Source organism: Oryza glaberrima, chromosome 2 (assembly GCF_000147395.1).
Source record: "Oryza glaberrima chromosome 2, OglaRS2, whole genome shotgun sequence".
Classification (NCBI taxonomy): domain Eukaryota; kingdom Viridiplantae; phylum Streptophyta; class Magnoliopsida; order Poales; family Poaceae; genus Oryza; species Oryza glaberrima.
The window spans coordinates 2,664,553-2,677,462 of NC_068327.1; the positions used below are offsets into that span (position 1 = coordinate 2,664,553).

General features: G+C 39.9%; 2 protein-coding genes across 7 annotated transcripts; one reads left to right on the forward strand and one right to left on the reverse strand.

Moving 5' to 3' along the window:
- Positions 1-718: 718 nt before the first annotated feature.
- On the reverse strand, positions 719-3,970 carry LOC127763246 (uncharacterized). Its single transcript, XM_052287896.1, has 3 exons — positions 3,508-3,970; positions 1,453-2,433; positions 719-1,076 (listed from the first exon to the last, which is right to left on the reverse strand). Exons 2-3 carry the CDS (start codon positions 2,376-2,378, stop codon positions 1,040-1,042), a joined length of 963 nt encoding a protein of 320 aa, XP_052143856.1. The 5' UTR covers positions 2,379-2,433; positions 3,508-3,970; the 3' UTR covers positions 719-1,039.
- Positions 3,971-8,292: 4,322 nt separating this feature from the next.
- LOC127763036 (pentatricopeptide repeat-containing protein At1g09410, mitochondrial-like) lies at positions 8,293-12,671 on the forward strand. 6 transcript variants are annotated; one of them, XM_052287611.1, is made up of 5 exons: positions 8,293-11,415; positions 11,583-11,641; positions 11,740-11,852; positions 12,092-12,210; positions 12,288-12,671. In XM_052287611.1, the coding sequence occupies exon 1, from the start codon at positions 8,470-8,472 to the stop codon at positions 11,236-11,238; it is 2,769 nt and encodes a 922-aa protein (XP_052143571.1). In that variant the 5' UTR covers positions 8,293-8,469; the 3' UTR covers positions 11,239-11,415; positions 11,583-11,641; positions 11,740-11,852; positions 12,092-12,210; positions 12,288-12,671. The 6 variants fall into 6 exon arrangements, with proteins under 6 accessions (XP_052143571.1, XP_052143570.1, XP_052143569.1 ...); XM_052287610.1 differs by having other exon boundaries at positions 8,293-11,641; XM_052287609.1 differs by having other exon boundaries at positions 11,583-11,852.
- The last annotated feature ends 239 nt before the right edge of the window (positions 12,672-12,910 follow it).

The following is a 12,910-nucleotide window of genomic DNA, read 5'->3' on the forward strand; positions in this document are numbered from 1 at the left end:
CATTGTGATGACAATGTCTGTTCACATAGACCACACGGTTATACTTTTGTAACTTTGATTGTAGCTGAAAGCACCTGGATTGATTATTGGAAAACATGGAGATTTTGCTTCCATACAAACATCTGTCTTTTGCAGCAATTAAACATTAATATGCCAATGTTTATGGAGATTTTGCTGATATCCTGAAATGTCAACATATGTTCACATGTTTTTGGGTCTTAATTTTCCTTACCTATGATTGACAAAGACGGTAAGAACTAAATAAAGATTCAGATGCACATCCTGAACAAGGCAGGCATCTTAAAGCCATTGACGCAGCCCTAATGGAAGTCAACCAGAATCAAGTAGATAAGCCAAAGAAGCAACCAGCATTCTGACAACATTAGCAGTTCTTATCCTGCACGAAAAAGCTCTGAAAACCCAGCAAAACAACGGTGAGATGATTTAGCACGAATGCTTTCTGCCATTCGCGAGAAGAACAGCCTAAGCAACAAGCAACATTTTAACTAATCAAAATCATTTACAAATCTCAGCACACTCCAACACGAAATCTTCTCTACAAAACCAGCATCAGAAGCAAAGCGTCAATCAGGCTGTTCCTGTCATGCGTATGCTTCTCACAATCCAACACACTTGTGTCACCATGTGAAACATCAGCAAAATTCTGAATTTTCCGACAATTATCGTGTTAGAGAGATAGCAGAGAGAACAAATTGACTTGGCAAATTTGGGAGCTTTTCCTGTAAAAGTTTGCTGTATTTCCAGAGAAACATTTTTAAGATACAATGGATTCCCGGAGAGAAACCTTGGATCAACATTGCTATAGGGTAGTGGTTACATATTTACATAGGAACCTAAAATGTTGAAACCTGCTGTAAATGAACAACAATGAAGGGTTTGCTGCTATCTTATATGCACACCAAATTTGGGCTGGGATAGCATCTTCTAGATTTTTGAGAGAACAAGAAAAAGAAGCGGGTAGAGACACGATATTCTGGTTGTGGCTGCACTGCATTACATTTCAGCTGGCTGGTTCATCCTAGTAGTATGAACGTCTGCGCCCATATCTAGGATCCCTGCAAAGATCAATAATAGTAGAAGGCGCATCAGAAAGTGTCGAGCTCAAACAAGAGTTGTGTTAATTGTGCTGGCTTTTCAAAGTACACACTCAAGACTTCTCTCAAGAGTTGAAAATAGAGTTTTCCTAGTGATTGTCTCATGCCCTATGCCTATTTTCCTAGTGAGAAAATAAACTTTTTCTCAAGGAAGAATGTCAAACAAAACTCTGCCTATTTTCGCATCTTATCATTTGGTGTCGACATGCGTATTCATGCGTTCATATCAGCTTTCGGCTACGGTCAAGTCTTTTGAGAGCTGAAATGTATGTCCTTTTGGCAATATAACCTCTTAATAGCAACAGAAAGCAAGAAAAATAAAATTATATGCACACACCTGTAATGACTGGCGATCCTCCTGGATGCTGCAATGCCGGGCATTGCTCCTGTAACTATATATTCATCATCTATTTCATCAAATCTGATTTCCCTTATGTCAACAGATCCCGAGGGCACCTCAATAGTAAAGCTTTCTTGGCTAGACCTATTGCTGCTCCTCCTTCCACTACTTCTCCTTTCCCTTGCTCTTGCTCTACTTCTGCCTCCTGAAGATCTGCAGAATGACTTACAGAAAATACAGGATGTCCACCAGTTCCCCCTAACCCTGTGGTAAACTTCATAGTCATCTCCGGCATCATCATCACCGTACTCGATGACATAGTCTCCCAAAACTATACCATTAGGCACCTGTGCATGTATCGTGCTCAAGACATCTATGATGTCTGAAGACTGTTGGAAATTCTCCCAATCAACTCTCCGAGCAGGATCAATTTCTGACGGGCGTGAATTTGGATGCTTCTGCTGGGTGTGCTTCTGAAGCTCATGAAAGTTGCCCACATATGAACAACAGCTTTCTTCGCAGCATCTTTTCTTTTGGTTAAGATGCAGACGGGCCTCGTCAATAACAACCCACCCAATAACATCGCCTCTACACAACGGGCAAGCTGGGCGGTCAGTTGTATTTGACGAAATGATATGAATGCTATCAAGAGGGGCTCCATTAAAAGATGGGACTTTCATATTGGTCGGCAGTCCATGAGCACCTTTGAACCGCTCAAGACAGTTCGAACGGGATTGGTCAGTGTCGCATATGAACGGCCTACAACCCTTCTCATATGAGGTGCACCTCAATAGGACAGCATTATGAGGAAAATCCAGACAGATTGGACAAGTGATATCCTCCATCCAACTTTTATCAAGTTTGACATCCAAATCGAAAGAACCGGCCTTCACCACCTTCTTCTTCACCATTCCTGAACCCATACTGAACTTCCAAGATGCAGGTCTGATGCTACCGAGAGTATCTTCTAACGAAAACCTGCATACCACAATCAACAAATCGATTTAGGCTCATAGTACCATAAGTTAGATCACATCATACAGATTTTCCGTAAGCAAGTAAAGCAACAAGACTTTGGCATTCCCATCATTAAAAAGAAAAAAAAAATCATCATGAGCTTAAGAACTAAGACATTAGTACATTACAACCTTTCCAGATCAGCAAAGTTAAGGAAAAATAGATACAGTTCCAATTAATTGTCCTCGCATCTAGTGTCCTACTTGAACAAGTAATGATCAGCTATTGTTGTCAAGTGAACAGGTCTTAGTTTGCAGCACAAAATGATGCAAAATCACATCAATGTCAACTGTCAGCTTCCTAACACTTTCATATCATGTGCTTAAGAAGTACCCTTGAGAGGTACCGCTTTAATAGAGCAATCAAGCACAATCAAAATTCAATGAAGGAAAACAAAGCCATCCCATGAGTACAAATTTATCAACCTTTTTCTGATTTCACCTCAATTCCAAAAACACTACTACTTTATCCAATTGCAAACACAACAACACACAGTTTTCACCTAAACAACAACAGCAAAGAATCTTCATAAGGCATGATTAATCAGGTGTAGCAGTAATAATCAGGTTTGTTTCTTGATCCTAAACCATAGCTGGAACGAATTTGGGTGGCCTAAACTAATCAAAATCGGCGCCAAAAGCTAGAAACCAACCAAAACCCAAAGACTGAACACATCCAAATCCAGCACATAAACACAAACAAACAAAAAATAAAAACAAATCAGCACAGAATCACCTCCCCCTCTCACACCACATGTCCCCAAACCTTTTAAATTAAAGCTGAGCAAAGAACTAAACTAAAGAAGAAGAGAGACAACTCTGAAGCAAAGCACATCACATGCTGCACCACAACCCAAAAAACAAAAAAGAGGAATCACTCCGAATCAACCCCCTCCAACACAAGAACAACTCACAGATCGGCTCAGACCCGCATAACCCATCACCACAAAACCGCACAGGAAATCATCAAATCAAAACAACAACCAAGAAAACGAAAAGAAAGAATCACATCAACAAGAAGAGAAGAGAGACGCACCGCAGCAGCAGCAGCAGCGACCTCGGGGGTAGGTGGGTGGCGCCGTGGCGGAGAGAAGAGAAGAGAAGAGAGGAGAGGAGAGGAGAGATGACGAAGAGGAGACAAGCCTACTACTACTACTACCCTAGAGATGGGACCTAGACGCCTACTACTCGCCCTCCTCTCCTCTCCTCACCTCACCACTTCTCCGCCTCTCTTTCTCTCGAGCTCATGCGCTCGCTTCCGCCTCCTGAGCTGCTAGTTTATTCTTTCTTCTTCTTCTTCTATTGGGATTGTACTACCACCACTACTCGCGGTGGTACGAGTATAAAAAATTCCAGCTTTTTTTCCTCGCTGCCGTGAGCAAAGCGGATAAAAAACCGAACTTTTTTTTTCTTTGTGGGTGTTTCTTTGGATGTTTGGGAATTGGGATGAGAGAGAGAGAGAGAGAGAGAGAACTCGCGATCGGCGGTGGAGAGAGAAAGATGAAGCAGCACTACTACTGACTCGGCTCCAAAGTTAACGTCCAGTACTCTCTCTCTCTCTCTCTCTCTTCCTCCTCTTTTCATCTTGTCCTTTTCAACGCTTTAATTGTCTTCTCTTTTTTTTTTGCCTTGTGATGATTCCAAAAGAAAAGAAACTCCATTTTGTTTTAATTTATGAAATATTTTCATATATCCCTTACAGGATGGAGTAATTTATCCAAAAATTGCAGAAATTTATGTAGTTCTATATGAAGTTTACAAACTGTTATCTTCGTTTTAGAATGTAAGGATTTTTAGAATTTAATTTGTATACCATAATATAAGCATTTTAGCATTGATTCTTGTGAATTTCATTATTTCAATAGTCCCATAGCCAATAGGAAAAATAATCTAAGCAATTTAAAAATTAAAAATTGATAATTGAAAGGTTTAAAATAATCTTTTGATCCAACCTTAGTCCTTAGGAAACAATCTAAAATATGAATATATTTAGGGAAAGATAAAGTAGAAAATAGGGGTTTGAATTGGAATGGAATTATGGAGGATTCCCTGGTTTCATGGCTGGTGAGGTTGGTGATTCAACGTCCCTTTAAATTGTTGATAACATTTCAACTACCGGAGACAACATTCATTTATCATAACACAGTGTACGATTACGCAGTAGTAAAAAGTATAGTAGTAGTATTGATTATGCATGTGTTAGATGGTATTCGCTGCAGTACTACGTCAGAATTTACATATATATAATTCAGCAGATGAACACATCAGGTTTCAGATCAACAAAACAAGGAAAGAAGAAAAAAAATACAAGTACTATCACTTAAGAGTTGTGCAAATGATTAGTTTCTGCTACTTAACTAAACCAAAATGGCACTATTTAATTCGTCTCGTGGCTTCCACTCAGATTTGTTTAAATGCGGAGGTCAAGATGATTGTCTCCCATTGGATGGGCATTTACATTAATTAATTAACACAAAATACTATTCAATCCACAAATATATACTTGTCGTATTAATAACGACATAGACTTCTGAGTGGCATTTCACTAGTCTCGATTGTTTTTTTTTGAAAGAACCATTAAAATATCATATCGTATATACTTTTCTAGATAAGTCCTCATATATTTTTTTGTGGATGCAATCTAAATAATTTCAAAAAAAACGTTTATGCCAAAGTTATGATAGGAAGTATGTATAAAGCAACTAGTATTTGTGACCAGAAAGAATATGCATCTGGCTACCTGATCTTTCAATGGAATTTCTTATAGTTTGAGCACGAAATTGGTACAAATATATCAATATTAGAGCCACTTGAGCGGTTTTGTCAAAAAAAGAATTAGTCACTTAAGTAAAATTCCCAACTTCCTTCCAGAAATGCACTGTAGTATTTATTGTGTGCGTTGTGATGCTTTTTTTTTCCCTTCTAGAAAGTAGATGCAACGACATGCACTTTCGGTAACCTGGGTCATTAGCCCCACATTTTCTTTTCTTTCAGTTAAATTGTACTGTGCCATAAAGACAAAGAATAAAAAAAGGTAAAGAAAAGGAAAGTTAATTAAAAAAGGACGGTTGGCTTGTGTGGAAAGAGTAAAAAATATGTCAGCACAGCAGATTGAGGCACTGTTTGTTTAGGCTTATAAGCAACTTATAAGTCGAAAAGTTTAAGCCAAAACAAACAAGCAGCTTTTTTATTTGGCTTTTTGAAGCCATAAGCCACTCTAACACTATTAAGCCAAAAGCTAGGTTGGAGAAGCTTTTTTTAAGCTTATATAAGATAGATGTATGACTCCACCACTAAACTTAGAACATTAAATTCACTGGCTTATAAATCATATAAGCCAATAAGCTGACTTAAAAGTCTAGACCAATAAGCCTAAATCTAAATAAAGAGGGCCTGATTATTGCAAGGCTAAGCAAAAGCTTAACAGACGGGTGGTTTATTGCATCTACTGCGATATGATCTTCACAAGTGGTGAATTTTTTTCAGTCTAGTTTAGTAGCTATCTAATGCTTCTCTGCATTTTGAAAAAAAGTAAAATCATGTGCAGTTTAATCCTTTGGCTTATTAAAAAATAATTTATGAGTAATCTTTAGTAATTTAAAAACCAATGCTACAAAATAAACTTAGATAAAAAAAACCTTTAAATCAAAATTAAAATTAAGTTTCAAAATTTAAATTTTAACTGTGGTTGATAAGCTAAACGGAAAGGATGGTCCTCGGGTTAGATTCAGTTTGGTGTCCATCCAATTAACCTGATGCAGCTTAAATCAACATTTATAGTAATTTTGTGAAAAGAAAATGTGTTCCTACATAAGTAATTTAAATTACAGTTAGTTTACTGCACTCATGTGAGCAATTAACAAAATGTATAAATGCACGTTTTTTAAGTTGACAAAATGTGCATTCATAGTTGTCACGTGACACACGCATGGGGCCGGGGTGTTTTGAGTTTTGACCCATGCATGTAAGCCTTGCGCCATTAATTGCGAGTGCATGATTAGCTCTTCCAACCATTTTTTTTTAATTTTCTCAGGAATCAACGGAAGGAAAGAGCAAAAATCAAAAAGGATTTTTCCTTGTTTAGTTCTAATTTCTTGTTTCTATTTTCCATTTCAGTTGTTCATGAATTATAATAAAATATGTACACACAGTGCTTCCTCTCATATTATTTTAATTATGATTCCCAATGTATTAAAAATATTAATTATTTTGGCTTATCAATTGATTAGTTAAACTAGCCTTTCTCATCCAGATTCAATTATATTTGTGTGGTTCTGTTTTAAAAACTGCACACCTCATAAAGATAGGAGATCACCATCATCGTTTGGCTGGCACCGGCAGTGTACGTGCCGACGTGTTGTCTTGAATCACAAATAATTAAAGATTTAAACTGATTTCATCACTTAATCATTTACTAATTTAATTTCAGACCATGCCAAGGTTGGTACACGTCCACCGATCAATCAACCCAACCCAGAGAGATCGAGCTTACACGTTTCTCGAACACGCACGCGTGCACACACGTGTCAAGCATGCCTAATTGTATGCGGTAGAAATTTGTTTTTTTTTTGGGTGTGCAGATAAAGATTTTCTTTCTGCCAGTTCATATAGGAAAGTGAAGGATTTTTCTGGTTAAGTATATAGGATGTTGTTAGATTCAGATTAGGAGATGGCAAATGCAAAACAGAATTGTTAACATCACTAGTAGTATCATGCAACTGATTAATTGCATGTTTGTAAATTTAATGTTGCCTGTTGCGTGCAAGGAATGGATTGGAAAGGAGATTACTCCAAGATTTGATGTTAATTTGATTATGGAGTACTAGTATGTCATTAGCAAGATCATAAAGAAGAGACGCCTCTAATTAATCCTCTTTGTATGCTTAATAGTACTGCATGCACAATGCCATACAATCATTAAATAGACGGTTCAGAGCAAGAAAAAGGAAGATATATACGAATCCAGAACACAATTACTGATTGATATTTATCAATTGAGGTGGCAGATCTGATCAAAACCTTAGAAATAGTTTCGGTGGGATTGGTTTAACGTGGGTGCTAAGGGGGAAGCTACCCTGCTGGATCACACTGATAAAAGAAGAGAGGCGAAAAAACAAAGAGAGGAAGAGGAGAAATGACTCGAGAGGAAGAAGAAGATGATTCCCTATAATGGTTTTTTTTTTATCCGTCCCTACTCCTCGCACCTTAAAAATATTTTTGGAGGAGGGAACGTAAAATCCTCTAGCCGGTAAAAAAACAAATTATAAAACGTTTTCTATGTAATTGTTAAAAATCCTCAAGATTCGTACTCCCTCTTTTATATTACACAAAGTTGTTTTTTTAAGTTAAACTTTTGATAAGATTGTAGAAAAAAATAGCATCATTCTCAATACAAAACAAATACATTATAAAAATGTATTCACTAATGATTTAATAAAATTAATTTAGTGTTGTTTCTATAAATTTAGTCAAATACTAATGAAATAACTTAAGACAAACCTAAAGCATCTTGTAATATAGAATGGTGGGAGCAATATAAATTAAAATATTTTACAGGAATTTCATAGAAACCCATTTCTTCGTTCTGAAAGATCTGTTCCACTTCTCCTTGTTGGATCAGTAACTCCAAACCAGGTCATTAGTTACAGCGTCTGCCAAGAGACGTCGGTGCCTCCATCTCGGCCCAGCCCAATAGCCCATGTCATAGTCATTCTCTTAAATGGGCCTGAAATTTATCCGGCCCATATCCATAAATGGGCTGAAATCTCAGCCCGGCCCGAAGTAGGCCTCAGTACGATTTTTCCAAGACGAGCAACGAAAAAAAAAAAAGAAAATTCACGCTTTTACCACCACCATCTCCGGCGATCCGGAGCAGGGGCGATGGCGGCGCAGGGCTGAGCTCCGGCGGCTTCTCCGGCTCGGAGGCGCGGGTGCCCCCCCAGAGACAGTCTCCACCACTCTCTCTCTCTCTCTCTCTCCTACAGTTGGTGGCGCGCGAATGGCTTGCCGCCTGCTTCTCCGCCGCTGCCTCTCAGCCGCGGCCGCCTCGTCGGCGGCGGCGCGGTTCGCCGTGAGGCACGCCCACGGGGAGCTTGAAGTGAGCGGATGCAGCGCCCGCATCCGCGATCTCGGCCGCCTCGGCCGCGTGGGGGAGGCCAGGGAGGTGTTCGACGCGATGCCGCGCCGGGACATCATCGCCTGGAACTCCATGATCTCTGCCTACTGCCACAACGGGATGCCCGACGCCGCGAGGGACCTCTACGACGCCATCTCCGGCGGGAACATGCGCACGGGCGCCATCCTCCTGTCGGGCTACGGCCGCCTCGGCCGCGTGCTCGAGGCTCGCAGGGTGTTCGATGGAATGCTCGAGCGGAACACCGTGGCGTGGAACGCCATGATCAGCTGCTATGTCCAGAACGGGGATATCACTATGGCACGAAGGCTGTTCGATGCAATGCCGAGCAGAGATGTCTCATCATGGAACTCGATGCTTACTGGGTATTGCCACAGTCTACAGATGGTGGATGCAAGGAATCTGTTTGAGAAAATGCCAGAGCGCAATTTGGTTTCGTGGACAGTAATGATTTCTGGGTACGGTCGAATCGAGAACCATGGGAAGGCTTGGGACATCTTCTGTAAGATGCACCGTGAAGGACTGCTACCAGACCAGTCCAATTTTGCCTCTGCGCTCTCAGCAGTTAAGGGTCTTGGAAACCTTGATGTTCTAGAGAGCCTCCGTGTTCTTGCCCTCAAGACAGGCTTTGAGAGGGATGTGGTCATCGGCACAGCAATACTAAATGTGTATTCAAGGGACACGAGTGTGCTTGACACTGCAATAAAATTCTTTGAGAGTATGATTGAAAGGAATGAGTACACATGGTCAACCATGATTGCAGCTTTATCTCATGGAGGCCGAATAGATGCTGCTATTGCTGTCTATGAAAGAGACCCTGTAAAATCAATTGCTTGTCGGACTGCACTTATCACAGGCCTTGCTCAATGTGGTAGGATTGATGATGCACGGAATTTATTTGAACAGATTCCAGAACCTATTGTTGTGTCCTGGAACGCCCTGATTACTGGGTACATGCAGAATGGAATGGTTAATGAGGCAAAGGAGTTGTTTGATAAGATGCCTTTTCGGAACACAATATCTTGGGCTGGGATGATTGCGGGGTATGCACAAAATGGGAGGAGTGAAGAAGCTCTGGGTTTACTTCAAGAGCTCCATAGGAGTGGGATGTTGCCTAGCCTATCTAGTTTGACTAGTATCTTCTTTGCTTGTTCAAATATTGTGGCACTTGAGACAGGAACACAAGTGCATTCCCTTGCAGTAAAGGTTGGTTGCCAGTTCAATAGCTTTGCATGTAATGCACTCATTACTATGTATGGCAAGTGCAGAAACATGGAGTACGCAAGACAAGTATTCAGCCGAATGGTAACTAAGGATATTGTGTCATGGAACTCTTTCCTTGCTGCACTTGTGCAGAATGATCTGTTGGATGAGGCCAGAAACACATTTGACAATATGCTCAGTCGGGACGATGTTTCTTGGACTACCATAATATCTGCGTATGCACATGCTGAGCAATCCAATGAGGCCATGGGGGCTTTCAAAACAATGTTTTGTGAACATGAGTTACCCAACTCACCAATTTTAACTATACTTCTTGGTGTATGTGGGAGTCTAGGTGCTTCTAAGATTGGGCAGCAAATCCACACTGTAGCTATTAAACTTGGAATGGATTCAGAACTTATAGTAGCCAATGCTCTCATATCAATGTATTTCAAGTGTGGCTGTGCAGATTCTCGTAGGATTTTTGATCTAATGGTGGAGCGAGATATTTTTACATGGAATACCATCATTACGGGTTATGCACAACATGGGCTTGGAAGAGAAGCCATCAAGATGTATCAACATATGGAATCTGCTGGGGTGTTACCGAATGAGGTTACCTTTGTGGGGCTTTTAAATGCATGCAGCCATGCTGGTTTGGTAGATGAAGGATGGAAGTTTTTCAAGTCAATGAGCCAAGATTATGGACTAACTCCTCTGCCGGAACACTATGCTTGCATGGTTGACCTGCTTGGGCGAACAGGTGATGTGCAAGGAGCAGAACAATTTATTTATGATATGCCCATTGAGCCAGATACAGTGATTTGGAGTGCTCTTCTTGGGGCATGCAAGATTCACAAGAATGCAGAAATTGGTAAAAGAGCTGCTGAGAAACTCTTCAGAATTGAGCCATCAAATGCTGGCAACTATGTTATGTTGTCAAATATATATTCTTCCCTAGGGATGTGGGGTGAAGTTGCAGAGGTACGAAAAATTATGAAGCAACAAGGTGTGATAAAAGAGCCTGGTTGCAGCTGGACACAGATAAAAGACAAAATGCACTCCTTTGTCACTGGCGATAAGCAGCATGAGCAGATTGAAGAGATAGTTGCTACCCTCGAAGAACTGTACACTTTGTTAAAGGCTACAGGCTATGTGCCTGACACAGAATTTGTTCTCCATGACATTGATGAAGAGCAGAAGGAGAGCTCCCTTTTGTACCACAGTGAGAAGCTTGCTGTTGCTTATTGCCTTCTTGCTACACCTAAGGGCATGCCTATACAGATACTGAAGAACCTTAGAATATGTGGTGACTGTCATACTTTTATCAAGTTTGTATCTCATGTCACCAAGAGACAAATTGACATTAGGGATGGAAATCGGTTCCATCATTTTAGGAACGGTAGCTGCTCCTGTGAAGATTTTTGGTGATATATTTTGACTTCAGATGTGATATTGGCATATTGCCACTTCAGATGTTTTTATTGAGTTGTAGAATACAGAGCAGATTGCATTTTGGGTGCAATGTTCAAATGGTGAACAGTTCGCCATGAGCCCTGGTATTCCTGCCATTGCCATTCTCCACGTCACAACATGAATCGACACCTGGTGAGTGCCTAACATATTTGGCTATCTAGTTTGCTTTTCAGGTAGTGAATCTCTCTTGAACAGACAACTTTTAAATCAAGGTCCAATGAAATGTTAATTTATGTTGGCACTGTGATGTTTTAGTCAACAGTTAATGTACTAGCAGCTATCTCTGCTACCTCTTACAGGTGGCTCAGAAGAACAGCCAGCTAATAGCTCACCTTGTATGAGATATACTCATCATAGGGTAGGATATTTGGTCACTAACTTTACTTGTTGAAATACATCAACCGACAAAAACATTTGTTGGTGACTCTGAACCTTGTTCGGTCTATTTTGAGTCAGATGAAATGAAAGCATGCATTGTAACTTCTGGAGACCTTTGCCTGGAGCCTAACACTCGTCACAGTTTGTGGCTTTTCAGACATGTACTACGCCAATAGATTCCTGGGATACAGGTTTGTGCTCGCTTCTAAAATGGCAATGTGTTACACTGATAAATACTAGGTTAATGCTACAATTGAATTTTTCAGACGTATTAAATCTTTTTTTCCTCTAAAATTATTATCTTTTGTTCAAAAAGGATGTCCAGCTTACTTAAGGTTTTATATTATTTTCAGAGCTTATCAAGAATTTCATCTTAAAAGAACTAATATGCATGCTGACCGTATATGTGTTGTTCTTACCACGATTCCAGATCTTCTCTCATGACATGTGACTACTAATGATATAAGGGATACGGTGAAAAAAAGATGGTTACGGTGAAAAAAAGAAAAAGAAAATGTTGACAACATTCAGGATCGTAGAGTTAATCAGGTAATGATGATTGTTTAAGTTGTACCATTGTGATATACAGCTGTTTTGATTGCGCATGGACTTGTATGCTTGTACAGTTGTACACCATGTCAGATCAGAGCTGTAGGAGATTTGAACACGAGATTGCAGAGTCATATGGTGCAGGCCAATGAGTGGATGAAGACCCCGACAAATGATAAGTATGTTTCAGAATTTCCTTTGTCATTGAAGATACTGAGTTGATGTAGGTTGTCACAGCCTCACAGGGGAGTTGGTTTGTGATAGTGTTGTAATTTGTGAGCTGGTATACCCAGCATTTTCTTTTTGGTTTTGTAAGATCACAAAACCTATATTTTGCTTCCAGTTAAGCAAGAGCATGACTTTCATTAAAAAAAAACAGAGAGAGAGAGAGAGGAAGCTATGGAAGGGTGTTGACTGCGTGTGTTGGTACATCCAGGTATTATAGACAAGTTTGCATGCTTAGAATTAGTTGATAGGTGAGTTGTTATATATAGGATAAAATTGCTGAGTTGACAATTTTAAGCAGATGCATCAGTCCTGCGTTTGTTTAAATGTTGTTGACAGTTGCGTGCACGGGATGAATGAATTAGAAGCTTACTCAAAGGTTTGATGTTTAATTGGATTGCGTACTGCATCAAGCAATTTACACAAGGACAGCCTCTAATTAATATATCTTACACCAAAAACTTCAAAATCCGGA